We start from the raw sequence: 26,703 nt of genomic DNA, 5'->3' as shown, positions 1-26,703 counted from the left end.
TTAAACGCTTTAAGAAAAACGAAAATTTCGGCAGTTTTCCAAACAATTGAAATATGTTCTGTATTTAAATTATCTTATGTAACTAAATTGAAAGCGCTGATGCCAAAATTAGCTGATTCCGAGACAAAAATAAAAAAAAGTTGTCAAATCGGTTTATCGTTGAGAGTGAAGCATGACTGAAATGTGCACTTTTTTTACAATAAACAAAGGCATTTATCAAATGCAAATGTCACGTCTTTGTGTCGATAGGGTCACGGTGGCTTATTGCAAGATATGGAAGAATCGGAGATGTCGTTTTTCGATGAATGGTCTTTAAAGGAGGACACAGACACAAGGACGAAAACATTTACAGCCACTAGTCCACAGTGGAAAAAATATACATTTCTGACCACAGGCGGCTTGCTCATTGTTTGTGTCTAAAATGTTGGTAGATATCATTTTAGGTACATATAATGAGATAAACAACACATATAATGAGATAAACGACACATCTGAAGATACTTCATGCCTATGATATACAAAAAATTATCAACACTTTAAACACAATGAGCCAGCCGCCTGTGGCTTTATGGTACTATTTCGTTTATGTATGAAACAATTGAATAACACTGAAATATTATGAGTAATTGTGCAAGAACCTTTCTTGCTCTAAAAATGAATTCCCTCAAATCTATACCAAACAATCATTATTAAAAGTGATGTACATTGTATGTTTGAAGTTTCTTCAAAGTCAGCAATTTTTCGAGTAACCTCTAAAATATCTGTTGCAAGACTTCATGGGGCCTCGGTTAACTCTTAACATTGGGACTGTAATCAGTTGATTGGATTGCACCTCGTGTAGAGTTGTATGCCAATCGGAGTTCCCGGTATGTAATATGGCCAGTCATCTTGCTGACCCTTACAGTAAGCACAGAATGTGGAGTATGAAAGAGTTCTTAGACTCAACTAGTCAACTGGTTTGCGGATGACTTGACCTGGTAGGTCTTGGCATGGCAATGCATTTTACTATGCTTTCATGCTGTGGTTGTTTCATGTTGTGTTTTATGTGGAAATGGTTATTTAAAGCGCATTGTTTTCAAACGCATAGTTACAGGACTCAGATGCTTCTGCTTTCGCTGGTTTCTAATTATCAGGAAATTCGTAATCTGGTCTGCAGGTAGTGGTAGTTATCTGCGCACAACTGCTGCGCATCTTATAATGGCCGGGTTTATGTTTGTAATGTCTTATTAGCCATAAGTGACTGTTACAGGTTAAGCAACAAGTATTTCGAGATTTTCTGACATTTTTAAACTGCAGTAATGCATAGTTTGTATATGATAGTTTGTTGAAAGGAGTGACCTTTTTGATAAATCTGAAGATTTTTTGAGGTTAAATGTATTTCTGGTCACATGACACCAAAAGCAGGAGTTCATTCCTATCAAATGACTGTGGTCTGGATGAATGCTTCCAGAACCAATATTACCAATATTTTAATATTACAGAATGGTTTTCTTGGCGTGACAGAAAGTCCACAGTGTCTCGGCAGCACCTATCTGTGACGAATTTCAAATTCATAACCCCGGGAAAAAGATGTTCATTCTTCCAAGGCGACCTTGGCAATCTTGAATCTTCTGTAGATATTTCATGACAACTCTGTCGGTTTATACAATCATGCTTGTTGGCCAGTTAGTAGCTAAAAAGCTGAATTTCTTTAACGAAAGCAAGGCCCTTTTACCTGAGATGTGTCACTTTAGAAGGTTTAACGACCTTTCGCGATTCATATTATATTGAACTTTATCATTTTAATATTACCACCCAGGATTATTTTGGTGATGTAAATACAAGACTATAGGCCCTTTGGATTAAATAACTGTCTATTATTTTGGTATACCCCCATTCGATTGCTTTGCACATGTCGGTCCGTCCTTTGTTTCGGAGACCAAACCTTGTCCAATTTATAACCAGAGTATGCTTGGGCCTAAGGCCATCAAAATTTGTGGGGATGTAGGTCATGACCAGCAGACGAACCCTTTTGATTTTTAAGTCAGTACATGTAGGTCAGACGTCATAGTCGTTGTGACCTTAAACACAAACAGCTTGTCAGATTGTAAACTAGAGCATGCTAAAAATGGTCCGATGGTCCTCAAACTCTATGCGGAGGAACTTGATCATAACCAGCAGATGGTCCCTATTTATTTATAGGTCAGTGGGTCAAAGGTAAAGGTCTCGGTGACCATGGACACAGAAAGCTTCTCCTATTTATAACTAGAGTATTTTGGGTTGTGAGGTCCTCAGACTTGGTAGAGAGGTTGGTAATGACAAGCAGATGGCCTCTGATTATTTTAAGGTCAGAAGGTTAAAAAAACATGGTCGAAGTGACCTTTAGCACATTTTTTTTTTTTCCATTTGTTTACTAGGGTATGCTTGGTCCGATGGCCCTCAAACTTGCTGGGGAGGGTGGTCATGATTTTAAGTCAGTAGGTCACAGTAGCTTGTCCGATTCATAACAAGAGTATGTTTATGTAGCATGAGCTATTGTGATGGGTGATTGTCTGTTGTCTGTCTATCGTCAACATTCTCCTTCAAACAATTTCTCCTCCTAAACCACTGGGACAATTTCAACCAAACGTTGCAGGTCTGTTTTTTTGAATGGTTCTCTTAAATACTCCTCCAATAAAAGTTTTTCTATGCATAACTTTGGCTGCCATGGCAACCCAAAGGAAAAACTTTGAAAAAAATAAATCTTCTCAGAAACCGCTGTCCTTCTTTTAAAATATTTTCACCAAAATGTTCCTTAGACACTTATCAAAATCCTCAACGTCATGTTAATTCGTAAAAAAACATGGCCGCCAGGGGCGGGGCTACTTTTAACTATATGTCTATATAGAAAGGGCATTCCATAATAAACGAACACTAAGTGTGACCTTGACCTTAGAGGTAGGGATACAGATCTTGCCCGCGACAGGTTGTCTAGGTATGTCAAACACATGTGGCAAGTGCTTTTAAAATCTGTCCATACAAGAGAAATGTCTAGGCACCAGAAATTGAGCAGGTTAAACATACAGATGAACAGACTGATGGATTCTAATATGCCCACCTTCAGGGGCATAAAAATAGCGCATCTTCATGTCCGCAATAATGGCATGTGAGAAAAAAAATCATATATTTCTTAAGAAAGAATCAACTTTTCTTTAATTAAATTTCTGCAAACACAATCTTTTTAATTTATTTGACATCGAACATAACAATATAATTGCCACAAAACATTGATAACATGATAAGGTCACTAAACTGGTTAACATAATTAGATCAACATTACTTTTAACATGATAAGGTCACTAAACTGGTTAACATAATTAGATCAACATTACTTTTAACATGATAAGGTCACTAAACTGGTTAACATAATTAGATCAACATTACTTTTAACATGATAAGGTCGCAATATTTTTTAACAAAATTAGGTCACAATAATTTTTAACATGATAAGGTCACCAAACTGGTTAACATGATTACATCAACATAACTTTTAACATAATAAGGTCACAATAATGGTTTACATGATAAGGGCATAATAATTGTTAACATAATTACATCACAATAATTGTTAACATAATAGAGTCACAGTAATTGTTGACATAATTAGGTCATGATTATAATTAACATAACAAACCAGGATAATTGTTAACATAATTTTGTCACACTAATTGTGAACATAATTAAGTCAAATAATTGTTAACCTGATTCACAGTAAAATATGTACAGAGGTAACTCTTGCAATACCTATAGAGGTGACCATAGAAAAATCTAACACAATGAATAACGCACAGAACTGGAATGTTATGATCTCACATTTGGCTCAAAATTGCATGTGTCTAAAATATGAAATGATATCATATGTCTATAATCTATTATATAAAATGAAAACTACAGGGACAAGCCCAGTAATGTAGTCGAAAATTCAGATATAAACCACAAGGCAAGGGCCTAAACGGCGATAAACTATAGACACAAACATATTAACATCACATTCACAAATACATATACCACAATCAGGCCACACACTCATCAAAAAAGCTTAACTGATAAATTATTGGATCTCTGCCTTGGACCAGTCTGTAAAACAAGAGTTTACTGGAACTCGAGTCATTTTACTCACAATATGTTCCTTAAAATGACACCATGAGTAAAATACCTGTGATGCTGTAAGGCTGTTAGCCAATCGTATAGAACTGGATGTGTTATCAATTTCTGGCTTTTTGCCTTTTAATGATTGAAATCGCAATATGCTTGATAATAATATTTCATGAAAAATAACAAAATAATATTTTTCTTTCATAAAAAACCCAAAAAACAATACATTGAGCAAGTCTAATATCCACTATGAAACTTTAAAAAAGTATAATTATGAATTACAACATTTTATGCATTAAAACAATCTATAATGTTCAAAAACATTTTTGAACCAATGGGAAAATTGGTCCCAAATTATTTTTATTTTTTTTCAATTTTAGTCCAAAGGTCAGTAAAAAATGTAGAAATTGTAATACACAAAGTGTTTCAAACTGTTTGTCAAACAGTCATTCACAAATATGCAAATACCAGGGGACATCCTTGAGGGCGATATGCAAATTTTATTCATAACACCGTTGGAGTATAATTCAACCAGATGTTTTAAATGAAATTTTGCACTTGAAATATCACATTGCTGTGGGATATAGGCTAATTTTCGTTAGAGGATAAAAACAGTAATCATGTAAAAGACCATGAATGATGCGTGATTGTCATTACACATAATATACAAAGACGTTCATTCATATTGCTTCAATTACTATTTCTTATGCAAACACATGTTCAGTGATGGATGTGAAAGATAAATACAACTAGAGGGTTTGTCAGTAACAAAATAATTTCAACCATTATATACATTTTTAACTTTTAACTTATATAACAGTCTATATGGAAATTAATCAATTAAAGATGCACTTTTACTTCCAAACTAGATATTGCTTTTTGAAAAATGCTTGTCTCCCCAATTGTGTGGTCATTGCTGAGAATTAATCAATGATGGACATGAAATTTGTACTTTTGGACTGTAGAGGAACCAACAGTGACCTTGAAGTTTGGCCTATTCACCCATATTCAATAGTGAACATCTACTGCATAAGATCAAACTGGTACTTGGTCTGTTCCTAAATATGATTCAAACTGGTACTTGGTCTGGTACCAAATGTGAAGTCATTAGTATTACAGATTTTGCACTCAACTTTAACGAGTACATAGTTTGAATGGTGCCATATAGTATATATACATGTTTAAATTATATATATACATATACTAACTGAGAAAGAGAAGTAAGTGTTGTTGATTAATTTTGGAAAATGTAAACGAAGTTTGTATTGTATGAAGTTCCTGGGCGAAAGGGTTATTTAATTATTGATCGAAAACCATTTTTCAGCCTTTGACCAACTAATCACAAAATCAATACAGGGGGTCATCTACATGACCAACTTGCATACCAAGTATGAAGTTCCTGGGTGCAACAATCTTCAGTTACGGTAGAGCGGTAACCGTTTCTTCACCTCAAGGTCACGGCAAGTTTGACCTTTTACCTACTGATCACAAAATCAATAGGGGTCATCTACTGGTCATGACCAACTTGCATGCCAAGTTTGAAGTTCCTGGGTGCAAGCGTTCTTCAGTTACAGTAGAGCAATAACCGTTTCTTCACCTCAAGGTCACGGCAACCTTGAACTTTGACCTACTGATCACAAAATCAATAGGGGTCATCTACTGGTCATGACCAACTTGCATACCAAGTTTGAAGTTCCTTGGTGCAACCGTTTCTTCACCTCAAAGTAACTACGACCTTGACTTTTGACCTTCCGATCTCAAAATCAATAGGTTTCATCTACTAGTCATGACCAACTAGCATACCAAGTATGAAGTTCCAGGGTGCAAGCGTTCTCAAGTTATTGAGCGGAAACCGTTTTTTTTTATCTCAAGTTTACAACGACCTTGACCTATGACCTTCTGATCACAAAATCAATAGGGGTCATCTACTAGTCATGACCAACCAGCATACCAAGTATAAAGTTCCTGGGTCTAAGCGTTCTATAGTTATTGAGCGGAAACAAAGTGTGACCTACAGACTGACGGACAGGGCAAAAACAATATGTCTCCCCAAGAATGGGGGAGACATAATAAGATGTACATTAATACAATTGTTTTAATGTACTAAAAAAGATGAATAAAAATTGAAATAATGGCTCTTATGAAGGATACCAAATTTAATTTGAAAGGAAGGTGAAACACAATATTTCTACCTTATGAGATGAGAGTTATTCATTTTACGATAAATCTTTTAGCACTTACCAGTCATTTAATATGTGTGCTTTTCAGTTATTAAATACATGCTTACAATCTTGTTATCAGTAATTTATATTTTCCATAAATGCATTAAATATAGTAAGTAGTTTAAGGTTTATCACTCAAAATTTATGTTTGTTATATATGTCTATGTATTGATTTCATGTCAAGTCTGGCACATCCATAAGAACAATTAATTTTACACATAAAGCTCGAAATAATTAATCACCAAAACTTATTTAGAGTAAAGACAAGTATCACAAACACCCAAAAAATAGAATTGTAAACTCAACACTAATAATTAAAAAGAGTATTTACAAACATACACAATAACTTGTATTACAATAATATTATGCATTTAAAGGAACATGACTTGTACATGCACTTTGTATAAGAGTCATGATTACCTTGTTATTCTCAAACGAGTTCTAACAGCAGATAATTGTCAATCCTGAAAAAAAGCCAGGATCTGTCAGAGTATGAGGGATTCATGCCAAACATAGAGTAAAGGGACTGAGACCCCTTTTGAAATTGTTTTCGAAGGCGTTTATATTAATTTCATGTACTTCCTACTGTTTCTGATGCAAAAGTTCATAAAAATATCAATCTTCAAAAAAAATTCTTTACAAAAGTCTTAGGGTTAAAGCTGTCAATCCTGTAATCAGGATGAACCATGAACTATAGAACTGTCATGTAGAAAAACAAACATTAACAAATATTAACACATACCCAACAATGATGATAATTCTTGAATAATATTATATGATACAGCCTATTTCAATATGAAAGATAAGTAATACATGCATAATATTTGTATGTTCTTCTGATTAAAAATCCCTGGTGATCTAAATGCACCTTCACATTGTAAGAAAATCGGAATATTTGATATCGCTCTCGCAATTTCAAACTTGACAGGCATAATTAAGGTTTTATCGTCAATATGATGTAAGCAGGAAATAATTATGTCATACCTTCCCTATTACTACAAATGGAATGATGGCGCCTATGGTGTACCGTAAACATGAATGTGAAATAGACCTTCAAATATAATTTCCATTTCACGGACCATTTTAACCATTAACTACATAAATATGACTCATCTCTGTTATTTGCCATTCAATATTTTTCCCTTCACATTATTAAGGAGCAATATTTCTGATTGTCAAACTCTTCGAAACAATGTTAAAGGGACTAGACACCACATGATACTATTGCAACAAAAAAAAAGAATGTTGTCAAAAACTTATAAAAAAAGTTTAATATCATTGTGTACAACGCATTGAATCTAACTTTCTGATGTATCACATCATTTACGACAAATGTATCACTGTTTTTGTGTATTTTTCCAATTCAAACTTTAGTGGGGGCTTTTTAACACATAATCCCAGTAAATTAAAAAAAGCGTCAGTATATGTATCTGAACTAATCACGTGACTTGCACATGCTAAATATACACACTATAAACTGGGAAACAATCATGCGCTATTTTTAAATGGGGTTAACTGCTGAGACATAGACAAAATATTGTTTAAATCATGTAACATGATGTATTATCGGCCTCTACTAGATCGATTGATAATTCTATGCTTGTTTTAAGGAAATACTGTATTTGCCGATTTTGGGACCAATTCGTGTCTTGTCCCTTTAACAACTTGTTTATATTGCCTAACCTTTAATATGATATTCTTGTTAAAATTGTGTAATAGTGTTAAAAATAATTATAGGATACTGGTCAAAACCTTTTGAGTTTTAGTAGTGGAATAACACACAGTTGTTTTACCGCTCCTCTGCCAATCCTATCTCCTATCCTTATTTCCTGATTCAAATTTTCACTTAGTATAAGTTTAAACAGTATTTTATTTCAAAGTAACATAAAAAAAACCTTTACAATATTACAGAAAGAAAGGATTAGAAAACACGTCACTTAACTCTTTTGTAAATTCCTTCCCTAATGTTAAGCTGATTGTGTACATTTGCGGTCAAAATTTCTGTTATTAGAGATGTCCTGCACAAAAATTCATGTAGAATGAATACGATTAAGTAAGAATGAATACATATGAATAAATCAATTATCAAACAGCTTCAACCCCATTCCAAACCCCTCCGGCATAATACAAAGTCAAAATAGGCGCACAAAAATGTGTATGAAGCTTTGCATTTGATTTTTTTAGCTTGCTGCATAATAATTGCGAAATATCACCCACCAAATCCCTGAGAATAGGATTTCATCTAAAAAATGTAATTATGCTCATATTTGCCTGAGTTCAAATTAACTTCTGAAATTGAGCGTATCAAACCATGAACTTGTATCACACATTTTAAATACAATTTTGTACCGATAAGTTATGTATTCATAAATATAAACATTTAAATAACAAAAATACTTACAGTGTAGAATAAAGAAACGAAAACAAAAATATAAAAATAAGAAGGTGAAAATAAACAAATATAAACAATATGATTTATCCTCATCATTTGGTTTAAATAAATGAAATAATTAATATATATATATATATACAAGACAAAAACACCTGGGCCCAATTTTGTTGAACAATCTTAACTCTTTTATAACAAGAGCCGTCGTAAGACAGTGTGCTCGACCACGCCACTTTGACTTAGAATACAATAACAATGTAATAATACCAAGTTTGGTCTCTTTATGTCAAACCTAACTAAAATTATTTGATACATAAGGTGACTTTGATGCTGCCCACCAGCCCGCCCAAACAATGACGCAAGTCATTCAAATAACTTGATTTTCCATTATGAAAATGTGGGCCATAACTTGTATTTAGGCTTAAAACGGAGTTATTTTTCTTGTTGTAAGATGGTTGTAAATAATTTTGAATTTTATTAAGTGCATTTAATGAATGGTAAAGAAGTTTTTTTTTATTAAAATCCCAACTTGCCCTTAACTTTTACTTGCCTAAAACTTTAACCTAAGTCAATCATGGGGCCATAACTTGTATTAAGGATATGGAGTTATGGAACCTCATTGGGTGATGGTCCTGAACAATTGTGTGAAGTATTAAGTCAATTGAATAAAGGGTATAGAAGTTATTAAACAATATCCCAACCTGCCCTAAAACTTTAACCTAAGTTCCATAGTCAATCAGGGGCCATAATTTGTATAAAAGATAATATGGAGTTATCTAACCTCATTATGTGATGGCTCTGAACATCTGTGTGAAGTATTAAGTCAATTGAATGAATGGTATTGGAGTTTTAAGTGAAAATCCCAACATGCCCTAAAACTTTAACCTGCCCTAAAACTTTAACCTAAGTCAATCAGGGGCCATAACTTGTATTTAGGATAATATGGAGTTATGTTACCGCATTGTGGGATGGTCCTGAACAACTGTGTAAAGTATTAAGTCAATTGAACAAAGGATATAGAAGTTATTAATAAATATTCCAACTTGCCCTAAAACTTTAACCCAAGATCCATAGTCAATCAGGGGCCATAATCTGTGTAAAGAATAATATGGAGTTATCTAACCTTATCATGTGATGACCCTGAACAACTGTGTGAAGTATTAAGTCAATTGAATGTAGGGTATTGGACTTATAAGTGAAAATCCCAACTTGCCCTAAAACTTTAAACGGACGCCGACGCGAGTAGTATAACCCACCTATTCTTCGAATAGTCGAGCTAAAAATATAACAGGATCAAGCTAAGCACGATATCTTGGTATAATTTGTGGTGAGTCTTTTAATCGAAATCATCTTTATATAATCAGGTGCCTAGCTGACTGTACACAAATACACAGTTCCATAATGAAATTTTGACAGGTCTAAAATTTTGTCGTACCAAAATCCCCGAATTTTAAATAAAAACCGAAGGTGGGTAGTGGGGAAATGGGGGGGAGTGGGTTAATATGCTGTCTGTCAATGAACTAATTTCTATCTGCTTTATCCCAATTTGGCCCTAACTACACGCAAGATAATCATGATAATTATAATATAATAAATATTTGTTTAAAAAAAAATAATCATTTTGATTATGATATTCACCGGTATATAGTTTCACTTGTTTCAAAACATCAGGAGCACTTCTTTAGTATAAATGGTTAATAAAAACATGCTATACCACGATTACAAATCTGACACGATGACCTTTGTGTATTACCTTACTTAATGAACGCGGCACTAGTTTGAAATCTGAGATAAAATAATCTAGATTGTGCAAACCAGTGCAATGCACATATGACTATTTCCCACATGATCTCAGGCAAAGAGATTTAGCAATTCATAGGAATCCCCTTATGTTTAATCTCAATAAATAAATTATGAAATTTAAAAAAATGCAAAATACCTTGCTCTTTAATTCGTTTTTAAAGAATCTGTTAATCAAAAATCCCACATATATACATCTCGGAAATTATTTCTAATAAAAAACAATAATAGTAACATAATATATAACATATGTGGTTGAATAGTTGTTACATGACATTATATGACATAAAGAAGATATATATCACAGTTCTCATTCATTAGTTACGTTCTTTCATAACGACCAAGTGCTAAAGGTTGAAGACCTTTCATGCCAGGAATTTTGTGATGCAATTAAGACATAAATATACTTTCTATGCATAATGTGATAAAATCTGAACGGCTAAACTTACAGTTGTAAACAATAGCACTAAGATCTTATCATTATCAAACCTCTGATAAATGAGAATGTACATTGTCATGGTTCTGTGAAAGTCAAAATAATAAATCTTGTGATTTTCATAAGTTATAAACCCAGCACTGTTCTTCACATACAATGATAATATACATTTATGTATACAACTAGGTAAGAAGATTCAAGCTTTTTCTTGATTTAGAAGTCGTCTGGGCACAGGGTGGGGAATTCTGGTGCTGCCATGGTAACCATTTCATCACTACTCATCTGCTGATACTCTTTGTAATAAGCATACGAAGCCTCTCGCGAGAATGTCAAAATGTCAATGAACTTCGCAAAGCGCTTTTGGGAATCCTTGCCAAATTCTGATTCCATGACTTTTATCAGTATGTTTGTGATTCTATCATGGAGGGCCTCGATACTTTGTACATTTTCGTAATCAATTCTATCTGAGCACAATAAGGCCATGGCTAACAAGAGCGCTTTTTCTTCTTTCAGTAAGTTGACACTCTGCCATCGTGTTGATATTTCTGTTTGAAGCTCTACGATTTCTCGTGAAAATATTTTGTCTGCTGCTTCCTCAACGTGGGAAGGCACACCATTCATTTCCAGGAAAATCTTTCGTTCCTGGTCATAGCCCTCATGTAATAAGATCGTGAAGAAGTCACAATGGCCGACTTTTAGCAACGACTCTTGATCTTTCATTGACAACTCAATAAACCCTGGGATTTTGTAGGCAAACTGGCAATATCTCTGCACAATGTGAGAACAGTTATTCGCTTCTTGTTTAAACAAGGTCCAACGTCCATCGAGATCAATATTATGCAACTTTAACAAGGTAAAATATTCCTCCTTCGGAATAGCTCTCAGGGGTCCAAACAATTCAACTTTGGCCAAATATTTCTGGTAATGCTCCTTGATGATTTCAGTCCGACCCTCCGGCGTGGATCCTCTCTCTCCAAAATGCTGGATAGCATCCATGGACTCAACAAGAGTATTAACAAGATCTTTTTCTTCCTCGCTTAGTTTATTCCCAGCAATGTCTTTATGCTCATTAGTTGGCTCGCTCTTGACAACTGTAAGCTCATTGGCCATGTCCTCAATCTTGTCAATGATGTCTTCTTTCCCCTCGAGTTTCTTCACTTTTCGGATGGTCTCCGTACGTTGAGCATGCGTGTATCTACCTATCTTTGACTTTTCCTTTGCCATTCCAACTTCAAGACATTTCTTAAGGCGACAACCTGAGCAGTTCCCCCGACTTCTGTTCAATACCTCACATTTATTATTTTTCTTACACTGAAAACCATCGCTGCGAAGAAGGTACCGTCGAAAGAAATTCTTACAAGCCTCACAAGTGTAACAGCCGTAATGCATGCCGGAGGATTTTCCAGAGCAAACAGCACATGGCGGATATCTCAGCATACTATGCTTACTGTCTTTAGAGGGGGACAATTCAATGTTAGAGGGCATATCTGCATCATTCGAATCTGCTTGACCCAATAGTTCCTGACAATCTCCCCCAGGCAGGAAGAGTTCATGTTCCATATTAGTAAGGGTTGTGGGCATATTGTTCAGATCTACGGAGGAGTAAAAGTTGGCTCCCTCCTCACTTCCAACGCTGTCTGTATTCCCACAAGAAGCCTCTAAGTCTGTCTTATCATCGCTGCTCTCAGGGCTTGATTCAGAACACGAGCCTGACTTTTGCTGGTACATAATAAATGTATTAGTTTCCCAGTGATGTTGATCCGCCATTTCGCTGCTTGACTGACTTCCATTATTGCTGGAGTCTTCAGTCCAAAGTTCTGGTTCAGTCTCATTCATGGTTGGTGTGATTTGCGAGAAGTGAGACACTTTGGAATAACTTAAAAAGTCTAAGGCAGGGTCCATGTCTGCCTGGAGAAATTCTACCTCTGTATAATCATGCTAGTCTCCCTAGGTGCAGTCACTGAAAATATAGAAAAATATGCTTATAACTTATAAGGGTTAAGTCTGTTTCCTGGGTTCCCAGTACTTGGGCTGATTTCTCGAAACTTCTAATTAAAGTCTGTTATAACACGATTAAGCTAAGTTCACCATTTCTGTTCTTTTATAATTTGTCAAAAAGCTACTTTTTTGGAAGTTTTTTTACTGTTTATTGAAGTTATCTGTCTGATAATAACAAAAACAAAAATAAGTTTGAATGATAAAACTAAGGTTTAAGTAAAAAATAAAATGTTTAACAAAATAAGCTACTGAAGAATGTTAAGCTTAAGAAGTTTCAAGAAATCTGGGCTAGGTGTTCATTTTGAAAGGCCTTGTGAAAGTGATACTTGGGTACAGCACGAACCCTTGGTTGCCAGCCAGGTGGACACCTATAACAATACGCAACCTCACCGTTCAAACCTCACAGATTGTACTCATGAAACGCTGCAATCCCTGAAGGGAATAAGAAGTCCCAAGACTTTTATATTATCAATGCTTTTGAATAAAGTGATTCCCAAAACAAAAAAAACAAAATTATTGTAACACAGTAGTCTTATGGGTTAAGTATACACAGTTTTAAACTGAAATAAGACTTTGAGTGAATAAACCCTAATTTCGACTCTAGTGCTTGGCAAGAACTTTCTTAATAAGCCCTGCTATATAAAACCCAGAATTTCAGCAAGCCTGGAAAGCATTTTACCATAGCAGGGCTTGCGGGCTCGTGCTAATTTCAACCACTGTAAAATACATTCATGGTATGCGAATTTTGATAGTAAATTGTATAAAATGGCAATTTCGTTTTGAAGTCAGGTTTAGACATTTTTCTTTATTCAGTTAAGCATGAATGGATGAATAGCTTGATATACTTGTAAACCTCATCAACACAATATTTTTCCCTTTGAAATTTTTTTTAAAGGGGAAAACTACAATGACAATGCATTTATCTTTAAACATTATATTTTATATTCACAACGTGTTAGTTTCACAACATATGTGAAACGAAAACTACTTTTAATAAGAAGTCAAAACATAACACAGCTAGCTCAACTTAACCAACCTTCACAAATCCAACACGTTTTTCTAGTCCAAAAATCCGTAGCATTTAATCAAGCCATTAACTACATGTAATATCATCTCAACACTACATGTACTTTTAAGACAAAACAATATTGAATGAATTACTAACTCCCCATGCTTCTATTGATTCACAATTCAAATACAATACATGCAAAACTACCTACATTGTAATAAGCCAATTGGTACAAAGCCCTTTTCTGTTTATATTTAAAAACATTGCAAATTTCAAAATAACACCCACCCACACTTCAATGACTCAGAAGATGGATAAAACAAAAATTCCAACACCTGATACTGTTCATTTCTAAATGCGGCCATTTTACATCATTATACATACTTGAATGATATAACAAGAAAATAGGACACTGTACATCATATCTCTCCTTTAATGAGATGAACCATTACCATAACCTTGATCTAGTGCCATTCTCTTTTCTAAATATAGGAAAATGGGAAGATTTAATTACAAGGTAATCAGCTAATTGGTTTTACAATACCTGGGTATTTTGATCTGATTATGGACAGTCTTTTGTTATGCTGTATTAAGGTGGGGATCAAAAGTCAAGCATTGTTTACAATAAATCAAAGACATATGTGTTGTATTGTTTATCTGTGAAATAACTCAATCATTTCATATAGAAATAGAAGAAAATATTGTGTACTTGCTTTAAGATGACCAATACTTTACTTTTAATAATTGAAAACCTACCAGATTGAAGACTCCATATACTCCTTGCATGAAGGGTTTTTATTGATAAAATTGATTTGAGCGTAGAAACCTTCCTTGTTACATGTAATTAAATATCCAATATTTGTTGCTATGTGGTCAGTAAAAAGAAGGCTGATTATTCCTAGGAGCTACACAGTGTTTTCTACAAACAGTTACAACAACTAGGGGAACTTGTTCACACAGATCATAATAACATGACAGGAAGGACAATTACGACAATATATTTTACACACCATTATTCTTAATCACAATGGACATAAATATGTTTCTTTTTATATAATACTCTAAGAATAGAAACATAACCAAATCATCTTCATGTCTTATGATTTACTGGATCATTATTCTTTCACTGAGTCATTGGCAGATGTACATGAAACGCCAACGCTGTTATTGTTTCAGGAGAAAAAGGGGGATAACTCAACAATTATTAAAGTTAGAGTTATGGGCCTTGTTAGTCTAAAATAATAAATGTGTTATACGCGATTCTTCCGATCCCTAACGTCATGAAGGATTTGCCATATCAAAATTCGTAAAAAAAATCTGTCAACGTAAAATTATTTGGACTAGGGCCTTGTTAGACATATATGTTTATTGGCGCTAAGTGTTTTTTGAATATTGTGAACTGTTTTTTAAGTTATGGCCATGTTTAGATTTAGCACTATGACACTGCCAGCAACAACAGCAACGACAATAACTGTATTTATTTTTTTCGAAAAACAGACAAGCTAAAAATGTTTTGTTCATACTTTTGATGAGAATGGAAGGTACCGGTACTCTCCAATCTGTCCCCTTGTTCCCGGTCCTATTAGAATAAATGAGAATAAATTATAATTTGTTTTTTTTAGACCAGAGACTTGTTCTTCCTGCTACAAGTACACTTTTATTAAACGGAATTGTGTAATTCAAGACATGTAAAGAAAGAGTGTCAGTGATTCGTACACTACAAATTTGGATAGACTTGTTGTGGAATTGTACAGCTTGCAGTAAATGTGTTAATGTTTACAAAGAATGGAATTGATAGAATAAAAACTGCAAAAATTGTTTGCTTTTTTCCGACTTGCCTTAATTACTGTCAAAAACTACATTTAATTTGAGAGTTATGTTTGAAAGTTTACTCATCCTCTTCAAGCTTGAAGGTGATAGGAAAACAACTGAAATAGAAGTTTACTTTAAAAATTATAAAAACTTACAAAAGAAGAAAAAACATGCATTAAAAAGGTTAAAACATTGCGAAGCCGGACCGCTGTGTGTCAATAGGCCCGCGTGCTCATAAAGTTCCCTCCATTATGTCTTAGACCATTATGAGACACTCAAGCTATTTATCATGCAACAGCCCGGCTTCACCATACATGTATTAACTTCGAATTCTAACAGGGTTCCAACCTGCATACCAAGTATGAAGTTCCTGGGTCTTAGCATTCTCAAGTTATTGAGTGGAAACGAAGTGTGCCGTACGGAGCCGCTACGCCTGGCAGACGGGGTGACTGTCAGGGCAAAAACAATATGTCTCCACCATTCATATGGAGAGAAATAACAATTATAACACAAGAACTGTCACCGAAATGTGACAAATGCACCCGGTTGAGAATTGTAATGGCTTTCTACATGTAAATGCCACTTAAAAATTCCTACTGAGTATATTAGCAATTGACATGACAGCAAACCACCTTGATGTATAACCTCTTAAACAAAAAGAGAAATTCAATTCATGCAACATGATAACACCAACAAACATTCACTTGGGACTTGCAACCAATAAATTATTTGATAAACAAAGTAGGTATTTATGATGGGGCAGTAGTAATCTGGTTGAAGTATCAATGTAGTTTCTTATCTATACCTATCAGTGACCTTGCGGTTTTATTTTTGTATACAGAAAATTGGGTTTAAATTTGACCCCATTCACAATCCAAAACAAGAGGGCCAAGATTGCCCTGTATCGCTCACCTGATAGGACATAAGGCTCTAAAGTAATTGATTGGACTACATACTGGACACTGCCTGCCCAAACACTCCTCCGTATAAAAACAATTACTAGATTACAATATTTAAGTTGGATATATTATATACCTGGTCACAAAAGAGCTGTTGTGAAGAAGTCCATGAAGTTTGAGTTCATATATTCAATGATTATAAAACAATAGAATAATGTTTAGCTTAGGAACACTAAGGTGAAATTATTTTGAAATCGGGCCAATAGTTTCTGAAGAGAAGCCTTTCAAAGTTTTCAATACAGACATGTAGTGTGAAGCAGCCCCGTCCCCTGACGATCATGTTTTTTTAGGAATCAACATGGGGTGAAGGAATTTGATAAAAGGCCACAAGAACATTTCTGTAAAAATATTTTGAGATTTGGCCAAAAGTTTTCTGAGTTCTGCATGGAACCACTTTTGTTGGAGGAATCTGGAAGAGGAGCACCCAAGAAACATTCCTGTCAAGTTTGGGTGACATTGTCCCAATGTGCTCAGGTGAGCTTAAAAGAATCAACGTTTTCACACAAAAGAAGACTCAATCTTTTATTTATTTATTTTTTATTTAAAACCCTTAACAAGTTAACTAGTACCGATATGCTTACTCTCTTGAAATTCTCCAAACCAATGATATTAATGGGAGCTTAATGCTTTTTTTCTTTGTTTGAAATATATTACGGTTAATTCACAATGTCATTAAGGCGCTATTGACATAATCCCAAGGGCTAGCCCTGTTCACAAAAAGGAAAAAACAACAAAATGGCCCAGCCAGCACTAGTAAGAATTAAACAAAAAACATCTTAGTGAAAATTTTCAACTGACTGAGGGAATGCTTTTTTTCGAAGTCGAATTTAAAGAAATTTATGTATGTTTTTATGCCAAAGATATGAAAATACATGTGTGTAAGCAAGAAAAGGATCCAAATAATAAATGCATTTGAATTAATTTGATGAACAGTATAGGGATTAAGATATTTGTTGTTAAAATTTCGAAAAATATCAAACCAATTTCAATTAGGCTGAAACATGAGTTTTGTGAGTGCCGTGTGGAAGCTGTAAAAAGTCGCATCGCACTTACATTTATGATTTAATGTTGTCACAATTTCCAGTTTTACAGAGACTGAGAACAGTATTCTTTAGTTTACATAATCTTATATGCACTGAGCTGTTTGTGAAGTTTTGTGCTGTTGTTCCATGTTTCTCGTTTGTGATTTTTTGTTTTTGTGTTCTATGTCTTTGGCGTTTACCCTGTGCCATTTACAGGTAACAGAGTTTATGACGATTTTTTATGAAATACCAATTTGATCGCTTCACATACCTACCAGTACTAAGAGTGACCTTAACTTCAGAACAAACATGTATCAACAAATACTGCTCAGTACAATTGCATAAACTTTAACATGTCAACATTAATCTAATTCTTTGGATGGAAACAAAATATTATTTATCCAGTTGCATTTATGCAGCATTCCATGATTAAACTCCAAGTGTGACCTTGAATGTTGAGGTAGGGTCATGTCATGTGTCTTGAAAAACATTGCCTTTATGTACCAAGCACATCTGCAAATTCATTTTAAAATCCTTCCTTGACAGAATTCCAGCCAAAACATGGAATACCAATTGGAGGGACAGACTGACAGAATGTGAAATTTTAATATGCCAACCCTAAGAGCATCCTCTGCACCCCAGCATATCATATAGGTAATGATACGCTGGGGTGCTGAAGATGACCTTGGGGATGATAAATACAAACCAACAAACTTAAATTCGAATACATCAGCTATTTTAACTGCTCGAAAGATAAAACAAATCAGTGTGTAACAGTTAGCGTATATCTTTGCTGATAAGATGGTTCTAAAATTAGGTAATATAACAGTGACATGCACCAGGTCACCGCAAGGACGTACATGACATGTGTGCATATAAGTGGGCCTTGTCATTGCGAACAAGTACAGTGTATTACAAGTTTCACATGAATAACAGTATGAAGTTATAGCGGACATAAAAGTCATGATATTTTACTTGAGACAAGTAATGTTATCTTGGGCCAGTACCATGCCGAAAAATTTAAGCTTTGGTAACAAAAAGATTAGTTCAATTTTAACAACCAATAAAGAATAAAGTATGGGGCTAGCCCCTGGGTAGTCCTGGCTATTACCCTTTTATGTAATTGATTTTCTAGATTTCTGAGACATGGATAGCTGCTGTTTAAAAAGCTATAGTTATAACAATACAATTTGGATTTTGAAACATAGTTGAATCTTCTGAAAACTTTGAGGAAAAGATTGTTTCTAACAGTTATTAAAACTTATCATTTTAGAAGATAAAGTAATGTATTGATCTGTCTATAACTTATCTATATAAGTTTTAGAAAGTGATTACTTTCCAATAAAATCCTGGCTTACTTGCAGACTTTGTCATTAGACTCTATGGGAGCATTATTGGCAAAGGAGAGTCTAAGCATCTTTGAATTGATCCTGGTTACGGTAGGTATCGCTGGCCAAGTTTGATATGATTTGATGTCCCCACAGCTTCTTAGGAAAAGAGAATGCTTGTTTGGTTGACAAGTGCACAACATTTTCATTATTAAAAAAGTATATAAGATAAAAAAAACCCCACAGACTTACATTTATCTGTGATTAAAGTATGCATTCACCCGTTGTACTATTATTTAACATACCACAATTACTCAGGGTTTATATTTTGGGCTATCAAGGAAGTATTTCAAAATGTCAATCATTGAAATTAGATATTTGGTGAACAAGCCCAAATTCCATTTTTTCGTCGACTATTGTCTTCGTAGACTATTGATTGTCATCAATTTTTTAACAAGCCCTGCTTTAAGTATGTGTATGTACAATGTGATAAATTACATCACAAATGCTGCGTTGGAAGGCAATATTTCGCTTTGAATGATGACTTAAAGCAAAGATAACTTTTCATTTTCTTCACCATTTAAAATTAATCAAAGGACAGTCTATGCCGCACAATTTTTTGACAGTGCTACATCAGGCAGTTTTGTGAAAAGGTTTTGAGAAACTAAACTCTTAATCAAACTCTAGTAAGAGAGAGGAGGCAGGGCTATGTTAATGGCGTAGACTGTGCCATGTTTCATTGAATCTGATTACCTAATAAATAGTAAAGTTACCTTTGTTTAAAGTCTTAATTTGAAGCAACATATTGCCTTTCGACGTAGCATTTGTGATGGAATTTATCACATGGTATATACATGTACATACTTATAGCAGGGCTCTTATGGACCAATGCCCTTTTGCTAACATTTGTTTTAAACCATACATACTGTATAAGATTTTTTGACAAACATTTTTATTTAAAAATTCCTTTATTTGACTAGTGATCATAGCTATATTGACTATTAAGTCAAACTGTAGGTTGACCCTATTGTTTAGTTATCGTTTTTTGAAAATAATTGTTCCATATATATAAGAGGTATTTGGCAAAGTAAACAGATTCAACAAGGACCCTATCATGCCAATGAAGAAAATATAAGGTTAGAATTCCATTGAATTTGGGTCAAAAAGGCATGGTTAAAACTTAAAAAAGATCCAATATCAGAGATGCCAGAAACCAAAACAGCCTAATCTGAACATGTGTACTACAACACACTCAATGAGTTGGACCCAATTTCCTCACTCACTCCAAGGGATAACAAGAGCTGTCACAGAGACAGCGCGCTCGACCATTCTGCCGCTTTCCAGTGTAAGGATTGAAAAGTTTTGGCAAAACATGCATGGATCACTGTTAGATTAGATTTTAATGCAATACATGATGTGCGGAGATATTAACATAAATGTGGTTACATGGAAAATTTTAACCAGAATTTATAAGTGTAATAATAAAGGGCCATAATTTGCAAAACACAGTTATCTAACTTGGTTATTCAATTAGGTTGGGTGGTTGAATACCATTGTATAAAGTCTCAATGCAATACATCAAGTAGTTGCTGAGAAATTATCATATGTGTGCTAACATGCAAGACCTTAACCAGAATTTCTAAGTCGCATAATAAAGGGGCAAAAATCATATAATATGAAAGATAGAGTTATCTTACTGGATTAAATAAGAAGGTTAAATGGTTGGGAGCGTGTGTGTAAAGTTTCAATGCAATACGTGATGTATTCGCTGAGGCCAGAGTTTTTTTATCTTTAGATTTACGGGAGATTTTTCAAAAAGTTGGGTAAGGAGGAGGAAATAAAAATAAAAATAAAATGCATAAAATGTCCCAAAGGAGAAATAAATAAAAATAAAACGGATTTTTCTCCGATTTTTTTTATTTTTTAAATCTTCTTATATCATGAAGACAAAACACACCTTACTTGTGTCAGCTATTTCATAGGCTGAAAAAAGGGTGATAGATCACCACAAAGTTTCAAAATCATAATTAAAAGATCCTTTTAATGACTGAAAATATTGACCTCAACATTGTGAGTTCAAGCGCTCATTGAAATTAATTGTATATATTTGTTCTATGCATATGAGGTGCATATATTATCAACCCATGGATTTTATGAAACATGTCAGTGTAATAAAGAAGTTTAAATGGCCAATTCTAACCTTTTGCCCACAATATAAGCATCTATATCCTTTCCATTGTAAGTAATCAAACATTGAACACAGTTTCAGACACGGTATAATAAGGTCAAATGTGTTTTTCTGTCTTTAAATAAATAGCACCGTGACAATTTACGGTGATGTGTTTTTTTATATAGAAAATATAACCAAAAAAAGTAGAAGCCCTGATGGAAATTCCTCTTCACTTCAAAGTTTGACAGGGCTTACGGATACACAGACAGTCAAAATCTACATTTATGTACTTCACCAAAGAAAATTTGGGAGCATTAAGATAAATTTTACAAGTGTTATATGTTTCAAAATACCAGGTCTAAGAACTGATTTTAGAATCAGTCCTGAAAAATATCCTTCTAATTCCAGCTTTGCCTGTTGGCAATAAGCCACAGATAAGTTTGACTTCTTGCACTGACCGCCAGATATCTTACGTTCAGATTTTTTCTGTTTTATCGGAAACACACACTATGTTATTATTACATCATTTTAAGTATTCTATAACGATTTAAATTCTAAATCATTATTAAACTAATTAACAACTACGAATATCACGATACCTTGTGTTTTTCTCTTCAAATATGTGATCGTGAAGCAGTGTATTCAATGCTCCCCAGAGTCAAATTCAGACAAAAATATCCATTTTGACTATGATGAACACGATATCATTTTGCAGTTTGTTTTTGTCAGAAGCTATACATTTTTGCGCTGTAATCCAATTCATCCTTGTTAATATACGACGTGCGCCAACGACTTTAAATAGACAATACAACCCACGAATTTCTGTCTCCTTATTTTGACCGGAAGTTTCGCGATCATTCCACGAAACGCGAACAACATACTGAATCTACAAACAAATCACAATAAACACGCTCTAAGTTCACCACGGTTTGATTTAAAGAATGAAACATAAACATCGGAACGTTTTTGTAGTAAAACATTTCTATATAGCTGCAGAAATTGTGAGAAATATGGGGTATGACAAAAAGTACTTTCACTTTTGACAGGACGTTGTTATGGTAACGGGTGGTAAACGGACATTTGCCCCCCCGGACATTTGCCCCCCCGGATGTTTGCCCCCCTTTTGGACCATGGCGGACATTTGCCCCCCCGCCGTTTTCGAGGGGGCGGACATTTGCCCCCCCTCAATGTTCGAGGGGGCGGACATTTGCCCCCCCCTCCATTTGAATGTAACGGGTACCTGTTCTGTTTCCCCGCGTATTTCCGACTGGTTTACGTGATTTGTGCAGTAAAAAGACCGATAATGAATGACAATTGGTACACCAGTTGGTTCTGAGATATGGGTTATAGAACACTAATTTTATTTTTTTCTTAACATTGGAGCAACGTTCGTCGGAAAAAATAAAAATAAAACTACGAAAATTAATTTTATTTTTATTTGGGTTTTGCAATATTTAGGTACGGCGCTCCCGTAAATCTAAAGATTTAAAAACTCTGGCCTGAGGTATTGCCTTAAAAGTGGTTACATGCAAAACCTTAACCAGAATTTCTATGTCGAATAAAAAAGGGGCCATTATTTGAATTTAATGCAAACTAGAGTTATCTTACTTGGTTATTTAAGTAGATTGGATGGTTGAGTACCATTTTATAAAGTCTCAATGCATCCAGTAGTTGCTGAGATATTAACCTGTGTGCTTACATGCAAAACCTTAACCAGAATTTCTGAGTCGAATAATAAAGGGCAATTTTTTGCATTAAATGCAAACTAGAGTTATATAACTTGGTAAATTAAGCATGTTGGATGGTTGAGTACCATTGTATCAAGTCTCAATGCAATACCTCAAGCAGTTGCTGAGATATTAACCTATGTGACCTTGCATGCAAAACCTTAACCAGAATTTCTAAGTCAAATAATAAAGGCCTATTATTGGCATTAAATGCAAAGTAGAAGTATCAAACTTGGTTAATTAGGTAGGTTGGATGGTTGAGTACCATTGTATAAAGTCTCAATGCAATAATATAATAATAATAATAATAATAATAATAATAATAATAATATCTTTATTTTAAGAAGGTGACATATTAAGATCATGTACAAAACTACAGAATCTTATTTTCGATATGGCCCTCTGAAACAGAATGAAAATATGGCAAATAATACCTCAAGTAGTTGCTGAGATATTAACCTATGTGTGCTTGCACGCAAAACTTTAACCAAGGAGTGACGCCGACGCTTGGGCGAGTAGTATAGCTCTCCTTATTCTTCGAATAGTCGAGCTAACAAAAACGATTACCGTGGGTTTCCTCTGAGGGCATAACTACGTCAGAAATCCCAGATACTATTTTTATCCTTATGTACATCTTAAGTTGCATAAGTTTATTACCAGCATTGTATTTGTATATGTGCGTATTACCTCCAATTAAATATTGTCTAGACTTCTAGATAATAATTAATAAACATTGAATCATTGATATACTGCCTCTGTTTTTATTACATCATAAAACAGCTGACATTTGACATGATTCTGAACCATGACCTCTGACATCATGAACATGATCAATTTAATGAAGCATATGCTAGTGACATCATGGGGAATTTTCCACAGAGAACGATGCAAGAAGGCCTTTAACCATGAGCTGTTAACTTTAAACGTGTGTTAAACTCCTGTTACTTTCAATCATGATTTTCAAAGAATCTTTAAACAGTAACATAACCTTTTTCAGGTGTAATGTATTCATCAAAGTTAATACAATATTAAAATAAAATGCCATTATTCAGTCATGATTAAACATTGTCACCAAGAAGATATGACTGCATTCTTGTGATTAGCTAACTTCATGAATGCAAAATGTAATGTTTTAAAGTTTATGATACATTTGATCAGAAGTGGATCTGAAAAATAAATTAAAAGGGCAGAGCAAAAAAACAACACAGCAAATTACTGTAGCCATCATCATTGATTAAAGTTTCTATTCAAATAAAATTAATTAAGCATTGATTCTTATCAGGTGTCTGTGTAGATTAATGGCGGATACCCCTCTGTTAAACAACGTGTTTGTAACTCTTAGGTCGAATGATCACCCTCCGATGGCCTAACATATTACCTACGCTGAATGTGGACAGTGGATTAATTCATTGTGTTGGCTGCAATAGAAAAATTTGGAGGGACACAGAAATTGGGTGTTTAGTAAAGCAACAAGAGAGACAGTCAGTTCAAGACTATATTTTTTGAACACTGAATGTTAAAAAAAATTTAGTAAGTAAGATAGTTATATATTAGTCCACCTAAATGGCCGTCAACGAGTCTTTTGACAATTTGTTTAATATGGCAGACTCGTGACGTCCACCATCCCAGCAAAAAGTAGCAAGCGGTCCTTGCGCAGAAAATCCTTGCGGCCACAATTTTAAATTATCTCCGTTATAAATTCAAATTTCTACGAAAATATTATTGCCTACTATTAAACACATATTAAGTTATGTCAGTATGCCGAAAAAACATGTTATCATAAAACAAGTACAAGTGTCGATTGTTTATCAAGTATCCCGATAACGGTAAATCTGGGACAAATCTGACTGGTTGTATACATGTATAATGGTATTCGTGACCCATAATATATTAATGTGAAAATAACAACTCTAATGACCAATTTAATCAAGTTCAGATCACTGTCGGATAAAAATTGAACAACTTTGTCATTATTATTCAACATCAATGCATATTATTACAGTATAACATTTCGCTGTTGTTAAATGGTAGAGAGTTGTAGCGTTACAGGGATACATAAGAAATGTCTAAATAATAAAAAGAGTATCCCTGATCGCTCATTATTGTAGCTAAGTTATAGATGTATTTAAAGACTGAGCCTTGTTTTGTGTGTATCCTCACTCTCCCCTTGCTCGCCGTCATGGACGTATTTATCAAATACATCAGTGGTACTGTGAGGATACTCTTTCATTTTCGTCACAAATACTGTGTAAAAAATAATATTCAACTATATTTAGAGTCTGTGTACCAAATAGCACAATCTCCTTAAGACCGCATAACCATTATATAGAACTCTAAACACAACAGTTTGTATCATTTGGCTCTGCATACCATTACCACCCCTCAGCTCACTTTTTGACCGCAGTATTTTCATTCAGTGCATTTATAAGAGAAAGTGGTGTAAGAAGCTTGAGCTAAAGTGAATATAATAAAACACTAATGGTAAAACCGCTGACAATTTTTATTAAACTGGAACATTTCATATTAGTACAAGTTTAAAGGAAAACAATACCTGAAATACACCTTTCGACAGTTTTGTTGTTGTTGTTGGCAAACGCAAGCAGAGACGTCAAAACAATGATTTTCTTTCTTCGGTTAAACAATACCATTATATTTAGATTAATTTGTCCGTGCATTGCATTGTATTCCGTATGAACATGACTTCGTCAAAGTTGCATGCGTAAAAAAAATCAACAAAATATTCCTTTCATGACTCTATTCAATGTCAGACTGTTTATTAATGCGATATTCAGATAGAATCTATTTATGTATCAGATGTCCTATTGTGTGAATTGTAGGTGCTTGGTGAACCCATAGTAAGTTGGTATCATTGAAAAGGCTTAATGTGTACGGAAAGAATATTAAAAAGATAAATCGAAAATATTTTACAAATGATATGTTTTGGCCTTGAGGGATTTTTAATTATGCCATTTATTGCCCGAGTTCAGTTCAATTATGAACAAAATTTCAAATTTTAGTTACCCTCATCCATATTTATTTTTCTTCTTTTCATTTTTGTTTTGTATGAAATCAGCACTCAATGCCCTTTCGAATGATGCCAACAGTAAATAGACGTAGAATTATTTCATTTTCGATGCTTCTGCTGTTGCCTTTTAAGCACGTGTGGCTAAAACTGTTGATTAATGATCAATTAGCATGATGTCCAATGAAACCTGTGTCGGTACCAGGACCTGTATATGGCCTTGGGTGCGTAAAAAGTACGTATGGAATCCGCATCCTAACTTGTCCTAATATCCGTACGGGGCACGCAAGGCTGTCTTTGGGACTCAGTGTGACGGGCCAGAATAGCAGGGAGACCCATCGTCGGATACCCCCGATACACTACTACACTATTTATAAAGTATGGCCTTCTGCTATTCACTCGATACAAACTGCTGTGTCAGCTCACTGATTTTGAGGTGACAATGATGACAGCCAATGATGTTGTATTTTAAGTCAGATAGGTGACCGTAAAATCTTAATGTTTAACGGTAAAGAAGGGCTCGTTCGCCACGTTCACTCCGCCCATTCATAACCATTGAGATGTTATTATTGTCATCTACCTATTACTTATATGCCCTGAAATACTTTCACCGAAAAACAAACATAAAAAGTCGAAAAGCATCAAGCAATCAACTTTTTACAATTAAGATAACCGGTAGTTTAATGTTTAAACATA

The 26,703-nt window shown here is 34.3% G+C and overlaps 1 protein-coding gene across 1 annotated transcript in view; it reads right to left on the bottom strand.

Moving 5' to 3' along the window:
• Positions 1 to 25,693, bottom strand: part of LOC128237642 (uncharacterized) — a 30,539-nt gene extending 4,846 nt beyond the window's left edge. The window contains exons 1-2 of the mRNA XM_052953233.1: positions 25,537 to 25,693; positions 11,177 to 12,920 (exon numbers count right to left, since the gene is read on the bottom strand). Of these exons, the coding sequence (XP_052809193.1) occupies positions 11,177 to 12,862 (1,686 nt within the window). The 5' untranslated portion in view covers positions 12,863 to 12,920; positions 25,537 to 25,693. The remainder of the gene's footprint in view (positions 1 to 11,176; positions 12,921 to 25,536) is intronic.
• Between the last annotated feature and the right edge of the window lie 1,010 nt (positions 25,694 to 26,703).

The sequence above is a fragment of the Mya arenaria genome, chromosome 6 (assembly GCF_026914265.1).
Source record: "Mya arenaria isolate MELC-2E11 chromosome 6, ASM2691426v1".
NCBI lineage: Eukaryota > Metazoa > Mollusca > Bivalvia > Myida > Myidae > Mya > Mya arenaria.
The sequence above is the reverse complement of the archived record's forward strand: the minus strand, read 5'-3'. Positions and strand labels throughout refer to the sequence as shown.